This window comes from Diadema setosum, chromosome 11 (genome assembly GCF_964275005.1).
Source record: "Diadema setosum chromosome 11, eeDiaSeto1, whole genome shotgun sequence".
Taxonomy (NCBI): Eukaryota; Metazoa; Echinodermata; class Echinoidea; order Diadematoida; family Diadematidae; genus Diadema; species Diadema setosum.
This window is the reverse complement of record NC_092695.1, coordinates 10451355-10476426: the sequence shown is the minus strand read 5'-3', so window position 1 is coordinate 10476426 and position 25072 is coordinate 10451355. Positions and strand designations below refer to the sequence as shown.

The window sequence follows — 25072 nt, the reverse complement described above, 5'->3', positions numbered from 1 at the left end:
GAAATCTGCATGAAAGGCAACCTCAAATCATTTGTTTGTTGTTTATTTTTAATCAAAGGCCACTTTTTTATTGTGGAGATTGCATGATATACAGAAAGGTTGCTTTCTCAGTTGTTTGCCTTTTTTTAAATAGTTTTTCAGTCATTATTTCTCAGAGGAGGTCTGTTGTAAAAGAGTTGCTTTTAATAATTAAAAAAAGAAGAAATGCTGTACAGCAAAGGTTATATCTGGACAAAAAATCAAACTGTCCCTAGCACTCTTTTTGTTTACATTCACATTGTTCCGGAGATATGCATCAGTCAGGGCTTTAGAAAGAATTAAAATATCCACATAGGATAGATGTAACTTGGGAACAATCTTTGATACATGAGGCTTGATGAGACTATGTCATCTGATGAACCCATCTCTGTTACGTTCGACCCAATTAACTCAGGGATATACTGGGTATGCTGACATTTTCACATCTCGTGTGTAGTCTGCCCACAGTTCACATCTCCATGCTGTCTTGGAGCTCTTATATCATGTAAGATGGTAAGGTGACCAGACTTCAGATGAATCAAAAATTTGTCTTGAGAAAAGAGAAAAAAAAAGGATGAAAATGATAAAGAGAAAGAGATAGCAAAAGATAGTAGCTTCAAAATGCTGGTCATTATATCCTCTTTGTGCTTATCATTTTACATGAAATTTACAGGAATAGCAGTAAAGAAGATTCACAGGCTTTAAATGATTGTAATATGTCCAATGGCCTTTCTGAAAAGAAAGTTTGTTTTCTATTGTCTACATGAAATCCCCATGCCCCCACCCTCTGACTTTGTTCCTTTCCTGAAGGGTAATAGTAGAAGCTTAAATTCCCAAACCGTTGTTAGGGTTGCATGTCAAAGACCCCGTTTACAGTGCGAGGCTCGGCCGCGGCCGAGCTGTGGCCGAGCCCGCCTCATTTCAGTGTAAACACGCAAAAGGCCAGATGCAGGGCCAAAATTGGCCGCGCATTTGGCCACGCTCTGGAGGTGGTCTCGACCTTTTCTCAGTGTAAACGCAAACTGGGCCAAATGCGCGGCCAATTTTAGTCTGGCTTCCAAACCCTCTGCCCGTACTATTTCGCTATTCAGGATATTAACCCCCTCAACGTCGAAAACTAGTATAGTTTAAGGTGGTTTTGTCCTGCAAAGGATTTTTCCTTCGGCAAAGGCCTTTGCCCGAACGGCGACTTTGTCGCCACGGAATCCAGTTGGCAAAGGGTCTGAAAACTAGACTATACCAAATTGCGTTTGTTTTCAAGCAGAGCGCCACTACGACAAAACATTGAAAGGTTTGAATTAAAAGCGCGGCCGAGCCCTGCAGTGTAAACGGACAAAATTGCGGGGCTCGGCCCCGCTATTGAGGCTGGGCTCGGCCGCGGCTTGGCCCAGCCCCGCACTGTAAACGGGGTCAGAAAGAGTCATCATGTTGTGTCATATTGCATCCGTGACTTACCCAAGGGCCAGCTGCACTTATGTGCGTCCGTTAAAGGAGACCTCCAGGTGATTTTTAGACTTTTGCATTTGAGCATCTATGAATTAAGTTACATTGGGTACAGAGTTTCAGAATTTATACTGAATTGTGATGAAGAATAAGAAAGTTTTCAAAATGCATATCAAATCACAATGAGCAAGAATGACATTGCAGCTTCACATAAGAATGCATGATTGGATGTTCAAGAAAGCAGAATTAGATTCAATTTAATTCAATTCATTAATTTTCATTCTCATTTTTTTTTCCGACAAAACATAACACAATAAATCAGGAATTATATCATAAGCATATATACATTAGAATGTGCGAAATTAAAATTGACAAATAGAGATATGCATACATATTGGCAAAATACCAAGTTATGTTTAGAGGGGAAAAAAGAGAACTGAGAGGTCCACTAAAAAGCAATGCTTGCATATTGTGAACCACTCAAGTGTTTCTTTAAAAATACTTACCTTACTGTAATTACAAATACTTAACACAAAAATAGTTCGAATAGAATGGAACAAAACTGCAGAAACACAACAATACGACATGACTAAGCTGAGGGGGATACGATTGCATAAGAAAGCATGCATAAATTCTACACAGGTGAACTTGTTAGACAAGTGGTGTTTTAATGGAATTACATTGCTACATTATATATTGAAATATTTGAGCCTCCTATGTCATCATCCTTGTTCCGAGTATTTTGTTTGTCTGCTCAAGGATCACAAAAAAAACCAACAACAAACAAAAACAAATCTGTAGGCCTACATGGCGCTATCAATTTATGTACTTCATGATGTGAAATTGTATAAATTCTCTGGAATGCTCATTTCAAGTTGTTAAAATTGGTCATTCTTCATCCCACAGGTTGATTGGAGTGGTTCTAGTCTTCGTTGACATCGCAATCGTCATCGCAGACATCATCATCAATCCACAGAAGGAGTCGACGCTGGAAATCTACGACATCTTCTCACTCTGTATCTGGGTGTACTTCTTCCTTGAAATTTGTCTCAGGATATTTGCCAAGGGGTAAAATACCATGATCCTTGTGAACATTTCTCTTTCTGCTATGTAGTTGCGAGGCTCATTCTGCATATGAGTGCGTTTAATGCTCCATGCAGTGCCAAATTTCTGTTGAAGCAAATACTGAAATTTCTTTTTAAAGGGAACACAATTATGGCTGCATGTAACAGAGTAACAGAGCTGTAATTCTTGTCATTCCACCATCTCCCTAATTTTCAATATAAATATATCTAGCATAGAAGGATATCATTCTCATAAATCTTTCACTTGATTACTTCTGGGGTAGGATGAAACACTTCTCATCAGGAAGAGGCCCTGAGGGAAACTGGTGAGGCTGTTTTTCATCTGGCTGTTGATGAGACTTGTATCGATCTTAAACAATGAGTAAACTGGCTATCATGATTTCATGAACAGAGAAGACAGTCATGCGACATTTGGGTGCAAAACAAAATTCAGTAACCTTACTAATTTATTTCATTTACCAAATTCTGCAAAACAAAAGATCAACAATTTTTTTGAATGCCAGAACATACATAGGTTCCCCACTCCCAATTTGCCAAAGCTAGATGTTGGTACATATATCATGTGTGAACATTAATTTTGCATCTACTTGCATGCACCCCCCCCCCCAAAAAAAAGTCTAAACATGGCAAGTCAAGTGCACAAAAATGATTTTCATACTTTTGATCAAATTTCAAATATCATTGCCACATCATATAATCCTTTATCTGTTTATCATTGCCTGCATGAAATGATTGCTACTGAAACAAAAGATAAAAGAAAACTTTAGGAATGTTGATGCTTGAGTAAGATATGGACGGGATATCATACAGAAACTGCTCACAGTATTGTATACTTTCATGCCATACCACTCATATGGATGATATATCTCAACATACAAGCTCTTGTTGCATTCTAACTTTAATGTGTTGCAAAGATGAAACCCCTAAATTGTGATTCTGTGAGAAGATGCCATACCCAGTCCATGAAAAGAAAAGAATATTACAGGAGTACAGGTGCACTTGCATTTTTCATTGCTTAATCTGTTGGGAAATACTGTTCTTTTACTTCATATCATATTCAAATTAGATATGGTAGAAACTGGAGAAAAAAACAAACATGTGAAAGAGTACCTATCCATTACTTCAACAAGCAGTGTCCCGTTATTTGTGTGAAAATGATGCTAGTATACCACACAGTTGTCTGTGGTTGTTTTTTCCTGTTGCATTTCAGCCATGCAAGTTTTGAAAAGATTTGATGTTATATGAGATTTTCTATCATTATTCATCATAACCGCTTAGTTTTGAAGAAAGGAAATAATATTGAGTAATTCACCTCAATCAGTTCCTAGTCTTACTTATTCTATATGTAACAGTTTGGTTGGCCTTTTTTAATGTTTTTTGGGTCAAACAGTCTATTATGGGACTGTGATTTTCTTTGTTTGGAGATTGATGGGAAACTCTTTATCAAGTTATTTGTTTCCTTCCCACAGACGAGAGTTTTTCCACAACAAACTAGATCTTCTAGATCTGGCAATTGTAATTATCACTGGAACAGTCACTTGGACGTACGTCATTGCTGACTTCGCAGGAGCAAAGTCAGATATAGGAAAGTGAGTAATGTGTGGTGGGCTGATTGTGCCAGAAACATGTACGTGTCCATTAGCATTTGATTTATACAACACAGTGGCTTTAATAACGTCTTTGTCTCCCATGTGCACCATTTGTGTTTCCGTGTGATTAATCTTCCACCAGAAGGCCGTTTAATCATACAAAAGACCTTGTATTGAGGCACAGTAGGCTTCTGATTCTAGTCCACATTTGTCCACGCATAAAAATGTGTAGGTAGCATTATTTGTCATCCTTTTTGTGATGCTTTGTTTGAGTTGGCTATTTGCCTAAAGATGTACATGTAGGAACTGAAATTTGAACTGTCATACGTGATTTCTGATGCAAAGACAAGTTAATAATTCATAGTATTCTCTGTACTGAGATACGCGTGTAATTGTAGGAAGTGACCTCATATCAATTCTTTCAGCTATTTATGTGTTCACCATATTTGCAAACTTCATTTTCCTGAGAAAAAATGGTTTTATCTCCATGTTCCTTATAAATTTTGCCGACCTATAACTCTTAATTTTTACATTGTGCAGTTTGCAGTCAAATGATATGGTAGTAATATGGTAAGCTCTGAGTTGCATCTCTTAGCTGGATATGGATGAATGAATGAAAATGGAGCAAAGATACCCTTTTTAATAACACTATAAATAATGTACAATGTTACACTGTAATAAGTAGATCATCTTGTACATGAATTAGACTTGAAATCACTTCTGAATTTCCTTTTCAGGAACGAATCTTGCTTTTTTCATGTTAGAATGGATGTTTGTCATAGCTTCAAATTAAATCAGAAACTTTGGAAAGAACTGAACTCATCAGTTTATTGTGATGTCACAAAGGAAATCCTTAAAGATATTCATGAGGGAATTGCATTCATTCACCCAGTTATAGAGACAGCAATGCTATGGACTGTTTTGTCTTTGTGGCATGGTTTTGTCTGAGGATAACAAATGATCAAATTCTTAAGATTGTTCTAGCTGTTTAGATTCAGTCACCTGTTCATGCTATATGTTCAACCACACAACAGCACATGCAAAGAATTTTAGCATTATTGCATAGTTACCACGTTCCACCCATATGACTCCAGGATTGTGAATGTGTGCCGTGTCCTGCGAGTGTTCATGTTCGGCCGACTGATCAGCGAGCGACGACATGTTACCAAGGCATCCAGGAAACTGGTGAGTCATGTGATTTTGTGATTCCTCCGAGAGCTAAAAATACTCGCATCCATATCAATTACAGTATCTTCCAGCAAACCGCAGCATTCAGTTCCCAAACCATGGGATGAGTCACCAAAAAATTGCGGGAGAAGATAGATTAAAGAGTCGCTAAGAGAAAGTGATGATGCTGATGCTGATTATCATCATGTTAAGGCTGAGATAATGATGATAATAATAATGATGATTGTAATCATATGCAATTATGATAGTGATGACAAGCAATTAATGATGGATAGCTTTAGGCCAATTCTTGAAGGACAAGATTTAAAGGGATGGTATAGGCACTGGCGGAGGTGAGGATTCAGCTTGTAACTTTTTGCGAGATACTTAGAAACCACTTTATGAATCGTTATAGATCATACAACTCTTAGAGGAATTCAAAGTTTATTTGATGAATATCAGATTTGAATGGATGACATATCCAAAAACAAAGAAAAACAAAGTGATCCTAATAAAAGATGGGTTCCACCTTTTATTAGGATCACTTTATTTTGGATATCTTAGCAATTTCATAACCAATTTTCATCAAATAAACTTTGAATTCCTCCTAGAATTATACGCTCTTTAATATTTCATAAGAAATTTCTCATTAGCTCTGAAAATCATCATCAAAAAACATGGGAAACCTGAAGCCCCATCTCAATGGAAACTGTACCATCCCTTTAATTGTGCAAAGTGCAACTATTTTGTGTAATGATTACAGAAAATAATTTATGATACATTGAGGAGGGTATTCAAAGCACAAGTTTGACCATACAGTCATTTCTCGTATATGCTGATGTATGAGTGTGTGGTTTTTGTGACCACTTGAAATATATTCTGAAAAGCTCTCTTTCTTGTTATCAAAATCTTTTGTGAAGATGATGTTAAAATTCATTTTCCTAGCTTCGTTTTGCTTAGGAAAAGAAAAAATTTTGCAAGATATAAAATCAAATGATTATAGTCAAAAAAGAAGTTAGCTCCCTCACATATATTGCTTGTTGTTCCTACTGTACCTGGTTTTCCATGCATACATGAGGGTATATAACAAGTAACCAGTGGCGGATCCAGAGGGGGGCACACTGGGTGCGCGCCCCCTCTTTATTTGTTGTTAAAACAAAAGAAATAGAAAAAAATGAGATGAAACCCGGAAGTGGCACCAGAAATATTGTTTGTGCCCCCCCCCCCCCCCTTTACGAAATTCCTGGATCCGCCCTGGTAACTGTTTCACCACAAAACATTACTGTATGAATTGATACTTTCAAGCATGGACTGTCATTTATTAGATATTGGGCAATGGGATTCATGTGTTATAATCTCATGTTTCCTGTTGTGTATGTGTGCGTGGTGTGAATAACATTTTTTTTTTGTCTCCTTTTTTTGGTGGATGTTTAGGTTTCAGAAAACAAGAGGCGGTATAAAAAGGACGGCTTTGATTTGGATCTTACTTATGTCACTGGTAATGTCATATGTTTGTTGATATACATCCTTGCTTGTTTGTCTCGTCATGTTTCTCTGTATGCATCAAATACCTTTAAACATCCTGTTTGAAATGTGACCAAACATCCAAATGTCTAGTCAGTAGCAGATCAGCGAATGTTATATCATCCTGCCTCTGATGTATGGCAGAGATTCATTAATGTCTTGGGTCATGGGTCAATGACCCACTTCCTGCCCTGATCTATTTTGGGTCAATGACCTATTTCCTGTTACGATCTTTTAATATTAGACCAGACTTTAGCCTGAATTCGAAGTGCAGTTATCCCACCCACACCCCCATCTTGCATCTTATCAGCATTTTCCCTTGGAAGTTATTATTAAAGTTTGTGGTCACAAGACACAGTTGATGACACATGCTTTGTTTTTTCCCCTGACATTTTTTGGCCAGGTCATGGTAATGCTTGCATTGATTTGTTTTGTATCAATTACTTTTGGTGAACTTAAATTGACTACGCTCATGCTAGCAGATATGAGAACATATATCCTTTGGCAAATATATTTTTTCAATACTCCATGGGTACATAATATAGTATCACTTAAAATGACATTCCTGTTCACTGAGTTAGATTTAAGTAGACAGTAGCTTTGAATGAAATATATATTTGTTCACGTCTTAATAGTGTACTCTGGTTAATTGGGTAAAATCGGTTTAACCCATTCAAGAATAGTCCTGAGTATTTTTGGGCTGGGGTAAACGGGAAACGTGTGTTACAGGAAAATTAGTCCATCTTCAACGGGTTAACTGACCTTATATGCAACCACTATAGTGGATAAGTTGTTTCCAGTGATGCATGCCCTATATCTGTAGCCTACATGAAAACACAATGCTGTTGGCTGAGTAGGATCTGAGCTGACCAAATGCTTCCCCTCTGTGCATTGAAATGTGCATTGAAATAACAGTTCCCAGGGCCCCTAGGTCTTATTTGCATGATCCACAGCCACAAGGCTGCACCTAACATAACTTCCTCTTAAACAGGAATCACAGAGTCTGTGAGGAATCCCACAGTATTCACTCCCATCCTCTTTAATTGCTATTTACTTACTTTAACGGATAGCAGTGAACAAATTCTTGCATAGAAAATAAAAGACAAGCCAGAGGTGATTTCAAGGAATTCAAAATGGCTGACAGAAATGAGATCTTGCAGACTTGCAATGCATTAAAACTGGAAGGAATTTAAGAATAATTGCATGATAGTAATGTTTATATATCACATGGATGGTGTGTACACTTCAATGCAGTGCTAAAACACCTGTTCATAAATTACCAGTATTATAGGCTTATCAACATAAGAAAATAATGAGCCATACATGTAGCATATCATTACAATAACAAATTTATTATATAAATAGACAAAGAAAGACACAAAATAGCATGTTTTGATGATATTTTGTGCCTTCTAAATTTTTCTAGTGTGGAGAATGTTTTAAGGAAAAACTGAGAATGCCAAATGTTCCCATGTCATCAAAGGTCATCAACTAGAAGGAGACTACCAGAAGAAAGTCCTTTCTGTAAAATCATTATGGATCCATAGTAAAAACATGTTTAAAGATAGGTCATCCATTTTGCATGCAAATTTTTGAAAATTTGGTGAGAACACTAAGGTATTGAAGAAAACGCTATTTGGAAACCTCCTGTAAATTTTGAACTCAAGAGGGTCTAATTTTGTTGAGTTAAATTGACCATTAAGATTCGAATAATTATTTCATACTACAAATACATTTCATATCTAAACTGCTAGTCTGGTTTTACAGACCTGTATGATGCACTTATGTAGTTCATGTAAATGGTGTGTTGTTATTTGCCATAGATAGAAATTAAAAGAAGCTAGTGAATTCTTCCTTTCTGACAGCTTTAACATGCATATCTTTTGTTCAAAGTATAAGTATCATATTGCAACCACAGGAGGATTAGTATATGCAGCTGTGCCTCGTACACAGAATTCGTTACAGTTAGCATTTTGTGCATTATTTGAATTTTAATGGCTAACAACCTTCAAATATCACAGAAATGTTATAACTTTACTATAGTCTTGTCATTCTGGTGGAATATATCATGTTCTGTGTCATTTGGGAAGGAATGCAAAAGGGATGGCCCATCTTTAAAGCTTTGGTATAAGGTCATGTCCAGACTGGAATATAAAGTAAAGATTTATTGACCAACTAATGACCTTGCAGACTGAGAATTAACTTTGCCAAGAATGACGAGACATGTTGTCAAAATGATTTTTTGTGTACTTCACCATCAGATCGTATCATAGCATCATCATTCCCATCGTCGGGCAAGCAGTCGATATATAGGAACCCAATCACAGAGGTCTCACGTTTCCTGAACACTAAGCACCCGAGCCACTACAAAGTCTTCAACATGTGCAGTAAGCATCCTAGTCTTAATTCCAAGTCATGTTTGATATTTTTCCCCTTGTATTTCAATATGTGTGATACAATGAAGCTACGAAAAATTTTGCAGAATAACTTGGAGTGAGGTCACTGCATGTTGATTGAAAATGCTATTTTCCAGACATTGCTTCATCGAAGAGTGATAAATGGTAAAATACCATTGCGTGGAGGAAACAAAGTATGAATATGTATGATTAATTTGAGTAAAGGCACTAGGGAGGTTAAAGGTCACATAACTGTAGATAAATTGTAAACCAATATTGACACCAGAAACATGGTTCTCTCCCTTTAACAAGCACATTCCAAACCATATTGAAGAATTCATCATCATTCTCTGCACAGGTGAGCGTCACTACGATGAGTCCTACTTCAATTACCAGGTGGTGCGGGTGCAGACAGATGACCACAATGTACCTCGACTAGAGTGAGTTATATTTCACATAAAATATATCCTTCTAAAGGGAACTCTTCCAGTAAACATAAATTGTGTTCATACACCTACCTTACCTAGCTCGACAGATAGATGATAACAGTAGATATATAGGTAGGTAGATAGTGACATCAATTGATAGGTAGGTAGATAGATATATAGATAGATGGGTTGATAGATAGATAAATTAAAAGATAGCTAGATAGGTCCAGTGCATTCAAGTTATAACGAAAATGGTCACAACGAAACTCTTGTTACAATGAAGTGAAAATTCAGGTCCCCAAATTATTATCTGTATCTCTATATGCTTTATAATTTGGCCATAATGGAATTTCAATGTAACAAAGAAAACTGCTGGTACCAAGGACTTTAATATAATGGAAGTCACCTGTAAATAGATAGATAGATAGATAGATAGATAGATAGATAGATAGATAGATAGAGATAGAATTATAGATAGATAAATATATAGATTGATGGAATGATATGTACAAAGATAGATAGATTAACTAGATAGATATATAGATAGATGGATAGATAGATAGATAGATAGATAGAGATAGACAGAAAGACAGATAGATAGATAGATAGATAGATAGATAGATAGATAGATAGATAGATAGATAAATGGAATGATATGTAGAAAGATAGAAAGATGTTAGATAGATAGATAGATAGATGGATATATAGACCATAAATCTACTTTTTCTCTTTAATGGCCACAATGACATTACATATGCGGTCATTTGACCAATTCATTTCCTCTGTTAATTCTACTGTTTGTAAATACTTGAGTCATGAGTTTCTTCGCTATAAATTCATTGCCGATTCAATTAAGTACTGAGGTTAACTCTTGACTTATACGTGAGGAAATGATATAGATATTTAAGAAAGTTGTGCTTTCATCATCATATTTCCTGTTCAGGCAGCTGGTGAGATTTGGTAAAACAGCAAAACAGTGGATGGAATCCGACCCTGAAAACATCATATTCATTCACTGCAAAGGGGGCAAAGGTGAGGATGCAGATGATAGATAGGCAAACTTCTACTCAACAGTCTTTGTAAGGAAAGTAAAGAGAATGTACTATCAATCTAGAGTGGTGTGAGGGTGTAGACACAAAATTTTTTACTGCATCATGTGGCAGTTCTATAGATATCTGACGGAATGGATTGTTTTAGACATTTTCAATTGGATTTTTGTTGTTTTGGCAGCAGTACATTTAGTATGAAGTGAGTAACCACCATGTTTGGTTTGTCTTTTTCTTTTGTTAGTTTGTTTCAGAATATGCTCATAGTTAAATTTAGATTAACTCTCCAGGAAAAATGAATAAAGGAATGTTACATTTGAAAAAAGAAAATAAAGAATGATGCTGCAAATTTCAGTGCCAGCCACACATGAATGACTCTAGCCAGGATAGCTTGATATGAATCTATATCATCAGCTTTCTAAAATATAAATAACCAGAAATACCAATTTTTAATAACTTACAGTAGTTTTCAATACATTATTCAGCAATTCTCTATGGTACTATATGCCACAGTGAAATGTTCTAAAACAAAATGCAATCATGCAATCATGAACCATGTAAATATACAATTTAATCATATGATATGTTCAAATGAGCACAAATTCAAATATTGATAGAGTATGTTTGAAGTAGTCTCATCAGAACTATGTATTCCTGCATGGTTAGCATTTGTTAGCTGAATTTGGCAATATTCTGTATGAGATAGACTTTTGAATATGTCCTCTTTTACCTGCACTCTTGTGCATTGATGTTAAAGGTCGTACTGGGACTGCTGTCTGTACATGGCTGTTGGAGAGTGAGGCTTTCAGGACAGCAAAGGTGAGGAAATTTTTCACTTACCGTGAATAAGATTAACAGTTAACTTTCTATATAATATAGGACCTTGATCATTCAGCCACCAATTATCTGGATTCTCTGTTATCCAAACGGTTACTGGCTGACATTGTTTTTCATGTTTTCAGTATTTTCACTGCTGAATCTCACTTAAAACAAACACATGTTCAGCCATTATCATGCGAATACATGACGGGTCATCATTGCAGCTGACTGTAACTTTTAAGTCAGTTTGTGAGATGATGTCAATGACTAGTGCCGCGCTTGTCACTAGCACTGAGTGCACAGCAGTAGTTACACATGCCGTCAATCCCTCGTTTGAGGCGAGACCCCAACTTCCACGAAGAAAGTGGGGTGCTATACCTCGTTAAAGATTTTTCATTTGGGAGTTGGGAGTCGAAGTATTTGTCCATTGCAAATAAACTTTCTGCTCAGGCATGACAAACCTGGAGGCCAAGCCAGGGTTTGATGACTCCAGCAGCTGTCGTATTATGTAAGAGCATGATAAGGATATCTGCCTGTGGCACACCATTCAAAGTGAACTCAATTTTCTCTATCCTTTCTAAAGTTTTCAATTTTATATTCTATTGAGAAATTCTATGGTCATCCATTTTACATTTTGAACGAAAAAAATTGACCCGTAAATAACGAAAATACAGGAATAAGAAGGAGTGCATTGCCAGTTTGCCGGTGCTGCTCACTGTTGGGGATAAAGTACAAGCTGTGGATGAGTTGGGGAGGTGGGCTGCAGTACAGGCATGCTCTGTCTGAATACACTGAATGTCTACACTCACACACACACACACGTACAGAGATTTGCGTCATGCAGTACAATGCAGTAGCAGTATTCAATGAGTAGCATTTTACCAATCTCATTGTCATTCAATATCAATCAAACAATATATGAAGGAATATTTAACTTGTGTTTCGTTTTATTTCTGTATCAATGTATGAAGTATGAAATGTGACAATGCCATACAGATAATCAGAAGAGAAGTGAATTGGTAATAATAACTATACCCAGGGAGGTATCAGGGAGGTATTCCTCCCTGTTATTCACCCTAGCATGATATGCTACAAATTTGAGCATATATCTCTCTTATCTGGCCAAATCGATTATCTGGACGCCCGCCGGTCCCGACATGGCCGGATAATCAAGGCCCCACTGTGTTAACTTCGGTGTACTTTTCAATGCTGTCACATTGGCTTGTTACCTGTAAAAGCGGGCAACAGTATTTTTAAAAGCTACTTTCACAGACCATGGATGAAACAATGAGCAGGTGGGCTGCCCTGGATGCTTTCTTTTATTTGCAGTGTTTATTTTTCTCTAAGGTTCAACTTTTGGTCAAACCTTTCCTGCATGACATATTCAGTGGCCATAGTTTCTACACAAAATTACAAGTGGCTTGTGAAACAAACGTAGTGTCAAAATTTTGGCACCAATTATCAAGACTGCATAGGATAAGTTGCTATTACTAAGCTTGGGTAATCTGTTCATGGAAACCTTCCTTAGCTTCATGTTCTGACTATTGTACTTCTCTCATAAATGAAGAAAAAAACATGTGATATCAGACGGAGATTTTCAAACTGATTTGCCAACAGGAGAGTCTAGAGTATTTTGGCAGCCGGAGAACAGATCTGGATGAAGGAGTCAAATTTCAGGGAGTCCAAACACCAAGCCAGGTGTGTATCAATATGCATTGTTTATAAATATATCTACAGATTTTTTCTATTCTTCCTTAACCCATATCGGGCCAACGCACCTGTGTACACAAACACCCAAGTGGCCCAGCACCATTCGCGCACACACACCGATAAACAGACAACTCTCCAAACAATTGCTCTTTATTAGCAAGCAATGAAAGAAATATAGACAAGTTATATATCATTTGAAAGAGGAAAAAAAATCTCTTTAATATGGTATATAACATGCTGCCATTCAATGCATAGTACAGTCATAGTACTCAGCGGAAGTCAATGACGTCATTCATATATCATTTTATTCACTACGGGATATTCCGTATATGGCCCCTGCAGCGTTTGGACGAACTACGGAATATCCCGTAGATGGCCCGATATGGGTTAATCATTTTCTTCGCTTCTTTGCAAACCATGCAGCATGTATGTACAAGTATATGTACCACAATATGTTCCTTGCTTATCATTATAGGCAATTTTGATGTGACATTCATACTGTTTTCGTGCTGCATGTGTAAATTGTTGTAATGTTTGGTTTAATTTGTAAACTAAGTCTGTTTGATTATGTATCTATGTTCAAATTTAGATTTACTGTGGAAATCAGTATAATTTTGTATTTGTGTTTAAATGGATGTATTGATAAATGAGCATAGTTTGTACGTGGTATTAACGTCAAGTGCTCAAATTAAAAGTCTCACTTTCAATTTATCTGAATATCATGATGTCATTAATGTCCTGAGCCATGCAATATAATAAAATTAGCAGTGGTGGATTCAAGAGGGGAACATTGGGCATGTGACCCCCCCCCCCCCCCTTAATTTTCTTTTCTTTTTTTAAAGTAAAAGAAATGAAAAAAAAATTGAAAGGTGGTACATGTGTCCCCCCTCCCCTTTAATGATATTAGTTCTTCTTTTTTTTCCCTTTTTTTTGGAAAGAAACCATCCTTGTCAGCCGATTGTTATTGTTTTTGTTTTTGTTTTTTTGCCTGTCAGCTGACAGAAACCTGGAAGTGGCATGAGAAAATACCTATTGAGGCCTTTTTTTTTTTTTTTTGCTTGTCAGCTGAGTAAATTAGGAAGTGGTAAATAAACTGTTTTGCGGGCCCCCCCCCCCCACCTTTGTGGAATTCCTGGATCCGCCCCTGTATTAGCATGCATCTTGTGATATTCATATAATGTAATAGTCCTTTTACACTGATCTTGCTCATTGAGGTAAAAATGTGTTAATATTTAAAAAAAAAAAATATGCACACTATACATTATTACAATGTAGTAAGAAGATGAAAAACACTCCTATGTTCAGTGTTCACTACAGCCTTCAAGTTGTTGAGCTTTGTTAACCTTTTCATTTGTTCTCTCACTCACTCATTCATTTGTTAACTCATTCATTCATTCATTCATTCATTCATTCATTCATTCATTCATTCATTCATTCATTCATTCATTCATTCATTCATTCTTTCATTCACTCATTCATTCTATTCAAGCTGTTCTTCAGCATGTCCATGTATACAGATAAAAAACAAAACAAGATCCGACGATGCAGTCTTACAAAGTAATACAGATTCATGAACATACACAATCTTCAAGCCAAGGAAGCAGGCTGTATGTTTCTATAATGTGGTGACACAGATCCCTCATCAGTTGATAATTGATATGAGTTCTGTCCTCCAATGTTTCTGCAAAAAGTTTCTCAAGTTGCAGCTTGGGAAGTGACAGGCTTCTCAAATGGTGTCATTCCACATGGCATGGCATATCATCTCACAGACACCGATTACATACTAGCATGTATCGCATATCTGCCTCACAATTATTTCCGTTTGAAAGCTCATTGGTGGAATCAAATAACCAAACAGTAGAAGAGCTAAATATTAAAAGAAAAAACAGAATGATTGACTAATTATTATTGTCTCTTAAGTTACCTCATCAATGTTGACATGTGTGACATTATGTACTATTCTTTGCATTATTTCTTTACCTTTGCACTTCTGTTTTGCCATATTGCTTTGAGGATGGTAGGAGTTTTTCATTGATTTGACATCTTTATAAAGCTAGTTATTTCTGTCTTTTAGGATGGTAGCATTTTTTGTATTGATGTGACATCTTTATAATGCAGTCTATTTCTGTCTGTTTGATGTATATTTGCAGAGTCGATATGTCCACTACTTTGAACAAGTCAAGTTCAAGTTTGGGGGACAGATTCCAGAGCCCAAGGACTTGGTCATGCAGAATATTAGAATCAAAAACCTGAGAGGTGAATATTTATGACATGAGGTTTTCAATGATTTTTGGCAATATCTTAATTTTCACCTATACACATTAAATTTTAATCCAACTAGGATAAATTGATGAAAAAGCCATTCTGTTGCATTTTCAGTGTTATATTTGAGGCATATTGGGCACTTTTATTTGTCATGAAGAATGAATTAGATTTCCTTTAGCTTTTCCAGATACCAATTTCAGCCTTTAATTGTCCTTGTCACCCAATGTTATTTATCAAAATGTGTAGGTATGAAGACTGTGTACAAGAAATGGTATGGGTACAAGAAGGCAAGAATTAGAAACAAATATCAATATGCTTTACTTGTTTGAGTGTGATCACATTTCATGCGGGTGTTTAAAATCTGGACAGGTGAAGGGATCTTTGTCTTATCTATTTTGTTGTCCTGTTTGTATCTATATGTTATCATCCTCTGAATCATGCGTTTGTCTTATGTAGGCCTTGGTAAGGGTGATGGCCGTGACCTTTACTTCGAGGTCATCTGCAGCAACAAGAAGATCTTTGACTGCCAGTTTGAGAATGGTCTTAACTGCCAGGTAATTTGAAGTGGAAAAGACTTTTCCCTCTGTAGAATTCAATTATTTTTCATTGTATTTGCTCAAATAAACTGTATACAACATATTATGCAGTGGATTGTCACAGGTTTCACAAGTCGATTGATATTCGTAAAAGTAGCAACATGTGAACCCGTTGAGGATGAGTCCCGAGTATACTCGGGCAGCTGTCTATGGGAAATGCGTGTTGTAGCAAAATCACTCCGTCCTTAACAGGTTAAGTATAACCTGGAATACTTGAAGGCAATATATGTAGGTGTTATATTGTAGATGATTTCTCTTATGTCACTTTTTGTTATTACAAGCAGGAAAACTGTTGCTGAAATGTGTAAGTGCATTTTGTACAGTATTTTGATAAGGTATACTTGTCTGCATTAAGATATGAGTCTTTTTTTTTTCTGTTTTGGCCTGCAGGTAATCTACGACCCTGCATCAAACTGTTTGTCGGCTCGTATCAACCACTGTCCTGTGTTACATGGTGATGTGAAGATCAGGTTCAAGTCTACCAGCAGGGTGAGTGAAAGATACTGTGATGCAACAAATGTCCTGAACCCTTTGATCGAAAATGAGTCCTGATAGGGATACTCGGGCAGGTTTTTGTGAGCTGTAGCAACAGCAGCTCTTCCTCAACTTAAAGGGAAACTGATAGTCACCACGCAATTGCCTTTTGCAAACATTTGCTCAAATGTTGCTAGTTGTTGCTAAACATCACTCAAAGTCACTAAATGTTGCTAATGGCAGTGGCGAACCCTGATTTTCACCAACATTTTGTCCAAAAGAAATTGGGGAATCAAAAATTTGCAATATGTTCGTACTAAGCATTCGCTGCTCAGTAAGATACTTTACGTTCATTACATTACAGTATTCTGATCAGTTTCATGTATTTTGTATTTATTTGATATCTTTGTATCTAAATCTTTCAAACAGTGCAGCAATATAACATTAAGAAACTCGAGCAGTGCAGGAGAATTATATAGACACTGTTTCTGCTCTCAAATGATTTATTTCTATTATTTCTTTAATGCATTCATGATAAGGAGAGACAAATTGATAGTATAATTATGCGAGTTATATCTTGTTGTTTTCTTCTTCTTTTTGCATATTTTTCAGAAAAAGTGAAGGGAAAATATTGTAATTATTTTCATTTCTAGGATCACTCAAACTGTATGCTGTTTTTCTACATTACACAGTCTGATTAATATGTGATCTCAAAAGACACTGAAGTTACATTCTTGTTTGTCGTTGTTTTTTTTTTTTATTTGCAGAAAGTTCCTCAGGACTATGACAATTGTGCCTTCTTCTTCTGGTTCCATACGGGTTTCATCGAAGATAACAGGTGTGTGGTTTCTGGATCTTATTCATTTGATTTCTCTTGCGTCTTTTTATTCCTGATGTCCACATGTCTCCCACTCTTTCTTGCTATACACATGCACACACACTTACACACATGCATGCAAACATAATGATAGTAATTAATGCATATATTGGTCATACGTATGTTTATATGTGTGTCTCTGTGTGTATGTGTGTCTATGTGTGTATAGCAAGAAAGAGATGAATGCATACACACATGTGTGTGTGTTTTGTGTGTGGTGTATTGATGAATTGAGTCAATGCAAATTAACAGCACAATACACCTAAAGTTTCTTGGAAATAAAGAAGTTGGGGGAATTGACTTTTTCACATTTAGTTTTCTAAAAGATAGCGATATTTGTTATCACACAAGTATTATTCAGACTTCCTATTATTCTTAAATGAAGAAAAATAAATAGATTATTTCAAGGGCATCAAATTAATGTAGGGTTGTAATAATTCACTAGTGATTACTTGATTCAAGGCTGAGGGAATTACAGTTGCTGAATGAACCAAAATATAATATTTGTGATACTTCTAACTTATGAACTAATGCCAGAGTTGTAAGGCAGTGATATTATCCTCATGTAGTTTAAAATTGTGTTTGAAGAAGAAATCAATGTTCCTTGAAAAGAATAGATAAGAAAGGACTTGACTTCCAAAACTGCTCGCTTTTATTTGTGTATGCCATTTCTCGCAACCTCCACTGTTTGATTTTACTGCAGGTATCTAGTCACATTGTTCAGTCCACTCTGAACACAGAGTGATGGTACACTTTGAATATTAGTAATAGATCCTGGACTCTTTTTATGATATTTTTATTTGAGCTGCTTACCCTCACTGTATGTGTCAAGTCAAGTGATGGTGAGGTCCCGAGAACCTGCCGGCCCGGAGAGAGAAAAAAAGAAGAGTCCAGACCAATTGCTCTTAGCTGACAAGCTTTCCTCAGAATTTTGCGGGAATGCATCCGTAAATTATAAGTGCAAGAACTTTTGATTTCTGTGATCAGCAGAGAGCAATTGGCCCGTATTGTTTTTTCTTTGGGCGGACAGGTTCTTGGGATCACAGCTCAACTTGACATGGACAATGAGGTTTAGCAGCAGCTTTGGCAAATAGAAATGTCATAAAAAGAATCCAAAATCCAGACTATTTAAACATCTGTCTGTGCTCAATAAATTCTGAAAGAATAAAGGTATGCATTTTTTTTACAGGACTGACATGGAAGTTACATCTAGACTGTTGTTTTGAAAGATGGGGATGAAAAAAATATTAATGGACACAGAGTGATCAAAATGTCTGACTTTTTTTTTTCACAGCATAAACTGGGTTTATATATAAAATGACTGGGGGAAAAGGGTATTTTCATCTCACTTACACTTTCCTTTTTCCTCGATCATTCAGGATTTTCCTGCCACGTGACGAGCTGGACAATCCGCACAAGAGCAAGGCGAGGAAAATCTACTGCGATGACTTCAGCGTAGAAGTGCAATTTACTGAGGGGACAGAGTCCATTGCATAAACTTTAGAACGATTTCATTATCTCCAAGGGGTCAAAGGTCAGATGCAGCGAAATCAGGATTGATCGAGAGAGGGTCCTATTTGACCTATTGAAAAGGCCCTTTTGACATTTTAAAGGGGAAATTTTATAGTTCAACTTTTATTTGCCAAATATTAGTTGGAATTCAAACACAGAGGAAATGTATGAGGACCAATATATCATCTTTAGCCTTCAGTGTTACCATAGGCCTACTTACAGTGTAATTGAACAATTGATATTCAATAGATTTATCCTTTTTTTCTCGCTCTCATAATCTCTCTCTCTCTTTCCTTTACAGTGTCAGTGTCAAAGAACACTAGAACTCTTGAATGATATGTGCTACAAAAGGAAACATCTATTTTATGAGACCAAAATGATACCAGGTGCTTTATATTTTGAAAAAACAAAACAAAACAAAGACAAGGTATCTACTTGTTACCTCGTGCTGTATGAGTGCAGTGTGAACAATGTATAGTAAGAGTGATTTTATTTCATGATTAGTCTGTGATCAAGTCGTTCTTGAAAATGTTTAAACTGTGGAAGATGACTGTAATTCAGCTCATGAATATGTCCATCATTTTGTGAAAGAGTAAAATTAGGTCTTACTATGATAATGATTTGTTAATATCTCTGTGCCCTTCCCCGAGATGAAATGAAACTCGTATTCGGAGATATTTTGTTTTTCACATTTGATGTAGTATAAGCAAACATAGCAGATAATCCTTACCACAGAATGTGGACTTATTGGTTCACGTGAATGTATGGCATCACTCAAAGAAGTATTCACAGTAGATAGGGTATGTTAGGATACAGCTCAACGTTTTGAAATAAGCAATGAATGAGCGAAAATTCCAAACTGCACTTCACTGAAACATTGAATTTGGTCTTAATTCACATATGGATGCTATGAGATTAAATGTAGCCTTTACAAATTTGCAATCAGTGTGAATAAACATACAGGATGATTGAAGTATATCAGCTCATGTGGTTGATCCCCATCACTGGTAAACTTCCTCTTCTTTTTTTTTTAGGTGAAATGAAGTGAAAAAAAAAAAATCTTGTAAAGTAAACTCTATGCATATATTATATATGAATGGAGAGTGCCAGAAATAATTCCAGAGGTTGCACAGCTAAGGTTTACAATTTTGGCAATTTTTCACAAACTTGGACCAGTACAAGCCAACAACATCATCAGAAGTCTGAGTACTTGAACTGCACTCTACAATTTTTGACTGTACCTGCAGAGACTCCAACCCCAAGCACCTTCTGATCTGGAGATTCTCCCGCCCGAAACTCCTAGCAAACGGGAGACTCCAAGTTGATGTGTGCGAAGCGCGAAGTTCCTAGGGTTCTAGATGTTCTCTGGTGCTATCTAAGGCTTATTTTTTCAACATACGATAGAAATAAGTAAGAAATCCTTTCCACCGGGAGACACAGAGCCAGGGCGGGAGAAATCAAATCTCAAACGGGAGAACGGGAGATTGTGCAAAAATGGGCTTTCGGCGGGAGATCTCCCGCTGAAAACGGGAGAGTTGGAGTCTCTGTACCTGGTAGTCACTCTGCATGGTCGTATAGTCACTATCAGGAATATGGTGCTTGTGTAATCACTTGTGCAGTGCAGATTTGAAACTTGTTAGTTTATGCACATGTACTGACTGTAATATTACACACCTTACTAACCCACAATTATAAGTATCACCGAGTACTCTTGCACAAATGGCAGTGCTGCTTGAATTGTGCGCATAGCTTTTAACTAGGGTGGTGCTGATTTTTTGTGTGTAAACGGATGGAATGGAAGGTAGTTCATGCAAGGTACACAATTTGTGCGATATCATGATCAGTATTGATTTTTTGTTTTCATATATTATATTTCATCTTGTCAGATTGCGTGCTTACCAGACACACAGGCATGATTGTATGGTGTAACAAAAAACAATTAAACAAAAACTATTCTCAGTTTATGTATGCTGTAATTTCTAAAGTCAGGAAGCCCAGAAATTTCCGGTCTTTGCAGGAGGTTAAAGAGTGTTTTACACTTTGGGTCAAATACCCCATTTGTCGTGAAACATTAAGTTGCTCTTGGATATTTGTAGTCTCATTTGTTTTAATGCTAAAAAGGCATCTTCAAGTGACCTTAAAGCATTCCCCAATTTTGACTGAGAAAAAGAAAAAGTCGATTTTGGATCACTCGCAATAGTTTGCAATGAAGGCCAATCAATTTTAGTGCAGAAACTGTGCAATGTGATTCTGTTATGAATGTTATCATAAAAATCATAATTGTGTATTTTCTCTACCAGAAATATGATCATGAATTTGTTTCAATTGGGATTCTACCTCATCAAACCATGAAATCACTTGCCAACCAATGGATGACCGTATTATGCAAAGTCACATTTGCCAGTGAATAAGTTTGAAAAGTTTTGTATATGAGGGAAAGTTGCACTTAAAGGTCACAGATCATGATATATACTTTATGTTGTAAAAGAGTTTTATTCATATATAGACATATATGTCATGGCTTTTGTATTGTGTTGTAAAATGTCCAGCAGAATGCAATTTCAAATTCTTTATAGACCGATTCGGGTTCGTTGAGGGCAGCAGACAATTTGTGGCACTGGGCGCAGCCATGAGCTCATTTTGAGGTGTCTTAGCCGACCCCCCCTCCTCTCCCCCACCCCCCAGGCAACATGTTTATCGCGCACTTGTAACAAAGGTTCACGCGCTAAGCAAGCATTCGCGCACTCAGTACGAGACGCTCATTGGCTAAAACAACCATGCATCAGTTTTTCATTCCGCGCGCGGAAGGGGGTGGGGGAGAGGGGGTCGGCTGAGACACCGCAGTAATGGCGCTGCCCATGCCAAAAATACACATAGCGTGTCACAGAATCGGTCTATACAGCTGATAATTGTCGTGGAATACATTGTAGTTAAAGATTTGGGTTGCTGCCTTGTCTAAAACTTATGAAAGATGAAAACTCAATCACAGCAGCTTGTTTATATCAAAACAATGATGTGTTTCGTGTGATATGATCAGTTATTCTTAATTTATTTACATTTGTCATCTTTTCCACCCTCATTGTATTCATTTCCATCTCAGCTACAGCTGAATTTGCTAAGGTCACAATGCATTATTGATTCCTTTTGTAAAAATATGAAGATATTATGTTCACACGTATAAATTTGCAAAATCTACTTGTATTGCTGTATGTGGTCTACCATTAATTTGCAATTTGAAAGGAAGAAACATTTATATTGATTGCTGTTGTTTAGATTAAAGATACAAATTGAAGTTGTATATTTTTCTTTTGTAAAATGTGTGAAATCTAAACTTTCAATGGAAAGAGTTGTACATGGATACAGTATAATAAGATGTGAGGTACAGTGTATACAGAGCACCACCAGATGTTTTATTTTGATGCAATATTTTCAGTGTACACATATTATGCATTTACATTATTCAGTTAATTTATTACATGAGAGATATACTGGTAGCAATTGATCACTGTCAAATTATATTTCAACACCACATGTAGGTAATATGCTTGTGAATTTCACAATAAAGTAGGCCTACTGATTTGGCTAAAGTGAATTCTCATAAGAAATGCTAATTTTATACCAAACACATTGAAGCTTGCCAATACTCATTATTTTCACACATCAAACTGAATATCTACGTATAGTCATATTTTAACTGTTCTGTGATATCGGAGGTTCTAGTGTGAATAGAAAAGCTTCATAATAACTTACATACACTTGAGTGCTCTAGTTGAAAAATAACGTAATGATTTATAGTTTTAGAATATAGTCAACCTTGCCTAAATCGACCTCGCATAAGCCAAGTAATGAGTAGAAGGCCTTTTCAAGTCCTCTTCTCTTTATATTATATTGATTTTAATCCCTCTAATGTTGAATTTTCTCTAAGTCTGAGCTATTTCTTCAGTCGAAATAGATTCAACTTTAATAGGCAAGGTTGACTGTATATGCACTTCAATTATTGTCTTGCTGAGATCTTCTGGATTAGAAATGAATTGGGATTGACAATCTGAGAAGTAGGTTAATTCTGCTGTGATGAGATAGTATTCTGAGAGAAAAAAAAAGAAAGCGCTTTAAATCATCTTGCATTTCATCTCCTAATTTATCTTTATGAGTGTTTTTGCAACTGCTTTGTGGGTTATGTATGTCATGAATGTGTAAATCAGTTTAATAAAAGTATACAAGGTAACAGTAGGTAACAGTAACATTGCATCATATGAGGAAATGGACCAAGACAATCGTCTGTCTTTTAATTTTTTTTTTTTCTTGAGAAAAAAAATTCCAAGAGACTAACATAAAGATAAACACATACTTTGGATCTGCACTAAACTTTTCAAGTAAGTTCTAGGGAGGATTTGGTATATACCTCTGGAAACAGTGTGTCACTATTTTTGCCATGATCTATTCAATATGTGAAGAGTTTGTTTGCAAAAACCGATAAGTCCATTTTTGAAGATTTTGAAGTACGGTCTCTGTCATAAAGTACAAAATAATACCTTTTAAATGATACATTGGTCATTACATATAAAGGTATATTTTTCAAGTTATGGTCAAAAGAAGCAAAAATTTTCTTATTATATTCTTTATTTTTCTTGACCTTTAATTGCAAATATCTCCATTTGGCAAATATGGACTTATCGGTTTTTGCAAACAAACTCTTCATGTCTTGAAAACATTGTCGTTTAATTTTTCAGAGAGAGACAGATGAACACTAACACTATAGACTTTGGTGTAGTGTATTAAATAATGCCCCTGTGGTTTTAGAAACTGATGATTTGCAATGCATGCACATGCGTTTTCCTTTTTTTTTTCCCCTCAGGAACCACTCTAACTAATGATCAGAAAAAGAGTAAAGTTTTTCATAGATTGGTTCCGAGCATTCAGCAAAGGATTTGGTGCAAACCTTCAGTATTAGTTGAACAGAAATACTGCTGTAAGAAGTGCAAGAATGTAGGTTTAGATCAATATTTTTCCCCGACAGATGTGTGTTCCACTGGCTGTAAAAGGGAAGAGATGAATCAAAAGATGGATCAGTTTACAAATGTTATTGTGCTTGAAGAGAAGAGTGCATATCAAATTGTATGTGTTTTTCCTCTGTATGAAGGGAGTAGTCCCAGCTTCACCCCCCTGTATGAAATGCTCAGTATAAGTACTTATCAAGTACTTTAACAACTTTCAAAGTTTCAGAGTATTATTATTATTATTATTATTATTATTATTATTATTATTATTATTATTATTATTATTATCATTATTATTATTATTATTATTATTATTATTATTATTATCATTATTATTATTATTATTATTATTATTATTATTAGTAGTAGTAGTAGTATTATTATTATTATTATTATTATTATTATTATTATTATTATTATTATTATTATTATTATTATTATTATTATTATTATTATTATTATTATTATTATTATAGTTGTCCTAAAGGAGTATCACAGCCACTGGCTGTTACTGACAAACAGCAGTGACATCTGTATCAAGACAAATCAACGCACACTTCTCAGGCATCATAATTTGCTTGTCCCTTCACGGTATAACTTGCCAAAGGTGTTTTAATGGTGTGTAATGGTAATTGATGAATTTCCCACAAATGTTGGCATTAATGTACTGTATATGCAGTATAAGACAAACCCAGTCAACGTATGTACATGTGTGTTAGTCCCACATGAAGCCACTGTGATGCAGAAAGGAGAATTGGCATTATATCCTCCAATGTATTGATCATCAAGATTTGGGATGTCTGTGTGATGAGTGAAGATAGCATGCTAGCTAACCTTCCGATTTGTGGACACTTACGGTATGTAAAGCAATGTGGAGAGCTTCAGAAAGGTCAGAAGAGGTCACTAATATTCAAATGGAGATGCATACAGGACAGGCTATAAAATGCAAGAAATCTGTTTCAGAGTTACCACTTTTATGTGTCTTTTAGCAAATGTTGTCCTGCAGTAATGACAAGTAATTGACTTTGTGTGTGATTTAAAGAATGCTGGTGTGTGTGTGTGTGTGTGTGTGTGTGTGTGTGTGTGTGTGTGTGTGTTTGAGTTTGTGATCTTACTTAATATGCAA

The 25072-nt window shown here is 36.0% G+C and overlaps 1 protein-coding gene across 1 annotated transcript in view; it reads left to right on the top strand.

Moving 5' to 3' along the window:
- The window catches only part of LOC140235093 (phosphatidylinositol 3,4,5-trisphosphate 3-phosphatase TPTE2-like), a 38537-nt gene extending 19426 nt beyond the window's left edge, over nt 1-19111 (top strand). Inside the window, exons 4-17 of the mRNA XM_072315130.1 lie at nt 2368-2529; nt 4016-4135; nt 5230-5320; nt 6737-6800; nt 9088-9213; nt 9581-9662; nt 10594-10682; nt 11454-11515; nt 13133-13213; nt 15376-15481; nt 15947-16044; nt 16477-16575; nt 17328-17398; nt 18817-19111. Of these exons, the coding sequence (XP_072171231.1) occupies nt 2368-2529; nt 4016-4135; nt 5230-5320; nt 6737-6800; nt 9088-9213; nt 9581-9662; nt 10594-10682; nt 11454-11515; nt 13133-13213; nt 15376-15481; nt 15947-16044; nt 16477-16575; nt 17328-17398; nt 18817-18934 (1369 nt within the window). The 3' untranslated portion in view covers nt 18935-19111. The remainder of the gene's footprint in view (nt 1-2367; nt 2530-4015; nt 4136-5229; nt 5321-6736; nt 6801-9087; nt 9214-9580; nt 9663-10593; nt 10683-11453; nt 11516-13132; nt 13214-15375; nt 15482-15946; nt 16045-16476; nt 16576-17327; nt 17399-18816) is intronic.
- The last annotated feature ends 5961 nt before the right edge of the window (nt 19112-25072 follow it).